This window comes from Hippocampus comes, unplaced genomic scaffold (genome assembly GCF_001891065.2).
Source record: "Hippocampus comes isolate QL1 unplaced genomic scaffold, H_comes_QL1_v1.1 scaffold265, whole genome shotgun sequence".
NCBI lineage: Eukaryota > Metazoa > Chordata > Actinopteri > Syngnathiformes > Syngnathidae > Hippocampus > Hippocampus comes.
Window position 1 is genome coordinate 483184 of NW_017808116.1, and position 6254 is coordinate 489437.

Sequence of the window (6254 nt, forward strand, 5' to 3'; positions counted from 1 at the left end):
AACTGGAAAAATGTCATACTTTGAGGAGGGGGGGGGGAAACGGATTCTTTTCAAAGCCAATCATATTTTTGGAAAAAAAATGTCAAGGTATAAATTGTATGTTACCCGAAACAAACTCACTTTTAAGGAATATTTTTTAAATATTCTTTTGTTTTAGAAGTATTTTTTTAAGATTTCCTTCTCCATGAACAACGTTGTGTTTTTGAGAAATAAAACCATATTTAAAAAAAAATCAATTGCTTTTTTTCCAGCTTTTTTCCTTCGCATAGTTTTTTAAAAACTTTTTAATTGTTGCACCTTTTGTTTTGCAAAAGACAGTTTTCATCCTGCATTCTACAAACGTATTAAACTCCAATTTCAAGTTCACAATTATTACTTTTTTTTAACCGTCATAAAAAATAAAAAACTAAACAGATCTTGTAAAAAGAAAACCTTTTTCAAAATCATTTTTCTTCTGACATTTTGACTTTAGTCTCAGAAAAATATCGCTTCTTGTGAAATCACAACTGAAGGGCCTCCCTCCCAATCATGCACATTGCAACTTATTTTGTCACTTGCGATGTCACAACCTTTTGCTTTTATTTTGTAAAACAAGTTTCTAAGCTGCCTTGATGCCCTTTTATTTCCTGGAGTCAACATTTCTTCCAAAATGGCAACTTTCAGTTCCACAAATTCACTTCTGTAAAATCCCCCCGCCCCCCTCTCGAATCGGACCTGCTCAAACCGTTCCGAACGTTGTCGCTGAATTTGCCCAGGAGGCCTGTCGTCTACCGAGAGGCCTGAATGTTTTGATTGACAATCTCGTTCTGATTGAAATAGACGGCCAAATCAGCAGGAGTCCGAAAAGTCTGGGCCCGTGCGCCCCTTTGCCCTCGACCCTCGCCCTCCCCTTCGCACGCACGCACGGCCGCAGTTATCAGACGCTCCCCGCTGCCGTTGTTTTCAGAGGTCAGAGTTGTTTGTTTGCCCGCAGGCTCGCGCTGTGATAGTCCGACTACGCCTGAGCGCCCCACGCATATGTCGTCGCCCCCCCCCCCCACCTAAGCAACGCACCATCACCTCATCTTAATCTGAGCGTTATCAGCCCACTCCTCCATCCTCCGCAAACTCTGAGCTTGTCTTTTGAAAAAGGAACACTTCCCCCAGGAAATGACAAAAGACTTGGAGGCAGATAGACCGTGTCTCTATCTGTCATGGCGGAAGACGGGGGGTCAGGTTATCACGGTTCATGTCACTCAGGTGGGCTTCATAGACCTCAGGTTCAAATGCATCCACTGAGCCAGATTCTCAAAAGTGTGTGATACACAAGCTCCCTCTCGTGGTGCGGGAAAGGATCGCGGCCTAAGTGCAGTTCAGTTGTATTTCACTTTGAGGTTGCGCAATGCGGCATTTGGCGCCCCGCCCGATGGAAGAGTTTTGGTGTCAGGTGATTTCTGCCCAGTGACGAGTAGCCAATCAGAGATGAGGGACACTTGAGCTAAATTGAAAAATGTTTTCATTCCATGATGAATCATTTTCAGGAGAGAAGTCATTCTCAACTTGCTCCCGTCAAAGTACAACTTTACTCTCCCCAAGATTCAAAAATAATCGTAATTTCACATTTGCTTTTTGTTCCCAACTTAAAAAGAAGTGCTTTTCCAAAATGCAACTTTACTCTCACAATTATCATTATTATTCTCACACTATTACATCTTTAGTATTGTAAAATCAGCAATTTATTCATGGATCAAGAACTTTTTTTTCTTGCAACATTATGATTTTATTTTTGAGATTTGTTTATTGTTGAAATTGTTGAGATTTTTTTCCATAAGTCTCCTCCAAAAATGTGTTGAATCACGTTGGTTATTCTGGTAATTATGACAGTCCTACTTTTAGAAGTAGTGCAAAATTACTGGATGGGCAAAACGTAACATGAAACTTTAAAACAAATGGATATTCAATTTAGAATAAATGATAAATCATTAAAAAAGTCCAACGTACTTAATCATTTCACATTTACGAGAGGGCGAACTGAATCAAATATAATATTCTTTTGTTTGACCCCGCCGAGCTGAATGAAGACTTAACCATGTGTCGCCCCCTGGCGGTTGTCACACGACCGCTCGAGAAAGTTCCCAATTACGTTTACAGACGAGCCCGCATCCGGAACGGGAAAAAAAAGGTTGTGATCACAATTCGAATTCGATTAATAGCGTAGCCTTAGTTGCACCTGTAGTTTTGTAACTTTTCCAAACTGGATTAAAGCCAAGGTAGGGGGGGGGGGGCACTGACTGCCTGATTAAGCAACACGGAGGAAATGAGACAAGCTATTTTGTCCGAGAATGGGAGCGGATGAAGTGAGTGCTGGAGGTGGGACAAGTTGCCTGCGCGCCTTTTGTGTGTGTGTGCGTGGAAGTCACAGATATTAAATCAGCTCTTGTGGGCCTTTTAAGGAGGCACAACAGAAGCCCTGTGCCCCCGCCAACACAACAAAGCGGGCAGCCAGCCAGCGATGAACATTCCTGCCGCCTTTACGAGCTGCCCTGGCCACGCCCCTTCACTCGCACCCCATTAACGTCGGCCGCATTCGTCCTGGCGAACCCAAACGCTCTAATCCCATCCAATTCCGTTTTTGTTTTGGCTCTTTGCGGCCTCGTATGATTCATTAAAAACGATGTCGATCTTGTTAAAGTTTGGCAAAATACTGCCACTTGCGGACTTTTAGGAATTGTATCCAGTAGAAGGTGGCAAAGGAAAACAAAAATAGCAAGCCAGTCTTTTGACTTTTGGTTTATTCATAGCGCAGGCTAAGCTTTGTTTTTTTCGGTTTTACTAAAAATGTAATTGACTGCTTCGTTTTTATTGCTTTGGGAATTTTTATAATTGGCTAATCCATACTTTGATTCACAAATGTTTACAAATTTGCCTTCTGTGTGATTGTATCGTTCAGTCCCCCCACCCCCTAAAAAATACATGTCAATAGTTTAATGGTTTCGCTCTTAACTTCTTATCTCACCACTCAAACTTTTGGTGTCATCATAGTTACTTTAAAAAAAACAATTAGTTCGTCATTCGATCAAATGATTTACTTTGTTTTATTTTCAAAAAAATGTTTGAATCAAAAAACAAAAATCACCAACTTTACGTTTTATATATTTATATTGTATAGTTATAAGATAAATATTGAGAGGCAACATAAACATCAAAACCATGAGCGTAGTAACGGAATGAAAAATGACAAAATCAATCATGTCATCGCCCGAGATGAATGGATGAAAATCAATGTTTCAAAATGACCTAAGAGCGTGGGATGTCATTCATTCAATTATTCCAGAAACAATTTGCAAGACTCAAGTGGCGCAGATGCATTTTTGTCCTGCAGTCCCTTTACAATCCTCAAGGGGGTGCGAGTGAGCAGATTAGCTGTTACCTCTCGAAATCAGAATTCCAAACCAAATGATTGAATGATCGTGGCTCTTCATACGCATTGGCAGTGTTTGGGAGTTCATTAGTGAGTTCGCCTCGAGAAAAGCAAAATATCCCATGACACATGGCGCCCATCCCGAAAAATCAATCTTCCCCATCGAAAATGAATTGATAAGCCATTAGCCTGTTCCACAGAAAGAAAAATGGCGCTGGAATGTGTAAAAATATGCCAGTGTATTTGAATTTCATACTCAAATTAGTTGCTTGCGACTGAAAGCCAAAAAAAAAAAACAAAAAACAACCACAACAACCAAGCGGTGAAATTCAAGGCTGTTGTAAATCGGAGCTCTCTTATGTCAAGGCATCACTGCAGAGGAAAGAGGGAGTTGGGACCGAGCGCCGGATTGCCAGCGTGCGTTTTACAAACGTGTGCCCCCCCCCACCCCCCCGACCCCCCTCAAAGTGTAAAAATGAGCGTAATGCTGTTAGGCCAAGGTCTTGGTGTGTTTGTTCACCAGCACGATTTCGATGGCCCGCGCCTTCATCTCGCGCGCCATTTGGCACCAAACGCACGCCGCGCAGAAGGTGGCACACACGCAGTCGTTGAACATCGAGCCCTGCGGACAACAGTTGCAACGTCACTCAAGGAGGCGCTCGAAAAACGCAGACAGGTTGTTTTCCATAAATACAAAAGGTCACATTTTTCAGTAAAATCATGTCTTTTTTTTCGCGCTGAGTCCCACTTGCCCCCCATTTGGCGTACGCGCTCCCTGGCCCATGCGAGACGATGACGCCTGGATGTCCATTTTTACATCTTTCTGTGACTCTTCCAGTCTCTCGCTATCTCTGTTACACCCCCCTACATGCTAAGCTCAGTGGCCACTTCCGTCTGACAAGGTCCTGTTTGGCAAGGCACCGTTGATCCATCGCGAGGGGTCGTCTTGGTCTCGCGATGTCCAAATGCGAACAGCGTGATGAGGACGACCGTCTAAACACCAGCCCCAATTGAACCAAGAGATTCATCGGTTGATTCGAGGAGCAATCGTGTGTTGTGAATTTTGCCGCTCAGCTGCTCGTTAGAGAACAGCAGCGAGTACCGAAACATTTAGCAGTTGGACATTCAGAAGTTTAGAGAAGATCACATCGGGTTCACCTGTAAATGCGTTTTAGGCTGGTCCTGAAATCTCGCCAAATGTCCCGAACGTTTTGTAAGTCGTAAAAAATTTTCCCCGGAAGGTCACGTTGTCTATTTGTGCTTTTGTTTGCAGGGGCTGGCGCAAGGCTGGCTTACCCGGATGCCGTAGAGCTGGCGCATGGACACCCTGGTGGACATGGTGACGGGAGGGACAAAGGGGCTGAGCAGGACGTCCACCAAGGGGAGGCAGAGGCACTCGCCGTATTTCTTGGCCGTCATGCAGGCGAAGCAAGGCAAGCACCAGAACGCGCAGCAGCCTTTTTAAGCCACCAACACACACACACAAAACACAGCGGGTTGCCCTCGCAAACTCCCAACGCTCGTCAATGTGATCGCGACGTCACCGCGCAATGTCAAAACTCCCATCCGGGAAAAGCAAAAGTCTTGTCTCTTACACATGGGCACGTCGTCGCAGCAGTCGCAGATGCCGCTGCCCCACTCGTTGGAGTCTTGGTGGACCATGACGGGCTGAGGCTGCTTGAGGACCATCTTGGACGTCATGTCGGCTCCCTGACGGAGGAGGACAAAGTCTCACTCGTTTGCAGCCCTGTCGGTGGAGAATTACACCCACTTGGGTGTGTGCTGCTAGAAAAGGAAAGTGGGGACAGTTTTTTTTTTTGTTTTGTTTTATCAGATATCGTATTTCCTCTCAGAAGGAGATAATAAGCTCGATAGACACATGCGGGTGATTGGTTAGATAGAAAAGAGAAAAAAAACGGTAGAAACATTTGACGATCAAATGGTCATATTTGAACATGAAGGTGGACATTTGCAAGGACAAGTGATCTTTTTTCCCCAAAAAAGTCTCAATCAGTATCATGAGAAAAATCTTCTTTCAGGACAAATAGTTGTTTGCGGGTTTTTTTTTTCCAAATTTGTTATTTGAATCTTTCGTGACATGGCCAACTTTTAAACCCGCCAAAGGAAAATCCATTCATCCCAAAACATGTTCAAGAACACGGTCAGATTTTTTTTCCCTGAAAATGTTCTTCTTTTTCTTAAAAAAGAGCTATAAATTTAAAAAACAAATCACAATTCATGAAAACGAATTGGAATTTTACAAAGAAAAACTCATTTGCCAAATTGCCTGTTTGAAAACTAATCGCGAGCCCGACTCACCCGATTTGTTGAAAGCCAGTCAGGTGTGCTTCTCCACTAAAAGATAAAAGATGAAATACGAAATAGCTACATCGTGAAACATTGAAAGTACAAGAACAATAAAATACGCGTGAGCGTGTCTTACCTGAGTGCGTGTGTGGCACCTTGAAGAAAGGAAAGCGAACGTCTCGCAAGAACGTGAGTGGCTCCAGGAATAAAAAGCTGAGAAGAGCGACCGGACCGACCTGCTGGGCCGGTCGCGGACCAGCTGACGGCAACGCTCCTCCAACACAAGGACATCATCGCCAACAGGATTTGAGTGCCAAAAGCTGATTGGTAGATTTGGTACAAAAAATATCCATTCGGATTCGTACAGTACTTTGTGGGGGTTTCCAAAAAGTTTTAAGAAATATTTTCGGGATTTTGCACAAAAATGACAAAAGTGGACTTTGCCCGAACACGTGCTTGTGGATATTGTGCAATATTTTGTTGGTTTCAGAATCATTTCGTAGCTTTTGTAACCCCACCCCACCAAATGACCTTTTTTGCCCCCCCC

General features: G+C 43.6%; 1 protein-coding gene and 1 long non-coding RNA gene across 9 annotated transcripts in view; one reads left to right on the forward strand and one right to left on the reverse strand.

Annotated features, from left to right (window-relative positions):
* The window catches only part of LOC109508245 (uncharacterized), a 35313-nt gene extending 30560 nt beyond the window's left edge, over nt 1–4753 (forward strand). For all 3 annotated transcript variants that reach the window (XR_002166623.1, XR_002166622.1, XR_002166624.1), the window contains one exon: nt 4674–4753. This is a non-coding gene — a long non-coding RNA (uncharacterized LOC109508245). The remainder of the gene's footprint in view (nt 1–4673) is intronic.
* Nucleotides 3115–6013, reverse strand: LOC109508244 (cornifelin homolog B-like). 6 transcript variants are annotated; one of them, XM_019858127.1, is made up of 5 exons: nt 5844–6013; nt 5720–5747; nt 4996–5110; nt 4697–4857; nt 3115–4022 (listed from the first exon to the last, which is right to left on the reverse strand). In XM_019858127.1, exons 1-5 carry the CDS (start codon nt 5999–6001, stop codon nt 3891–3893), a joined length of 594 nt encoding a protein of 197 aa, XP_019713686.1. In that variant the 5' UTR covers nt 6002–6013; the 3' UTR covers nt 3115–3890. The 6 variants fall into 6 exon arrangements, with proteins under 6 accessions (XP_019713686.1, XP_019713688.1, XP_019713689.1 ...); XM_019858129.1 differs by lacking the exon at nt 5720–5747 and having other exon boundaries at nt 4996–5182; nt 5844–5912; XM_019858130.1 differs by lacking the exon at nt 5720–5747 and having other exon boundaries at nt 4996–5153; nt 5844–5904.
* Between the last annotated feature and the right edge of the window lie 241 nt (nt 6014–6254).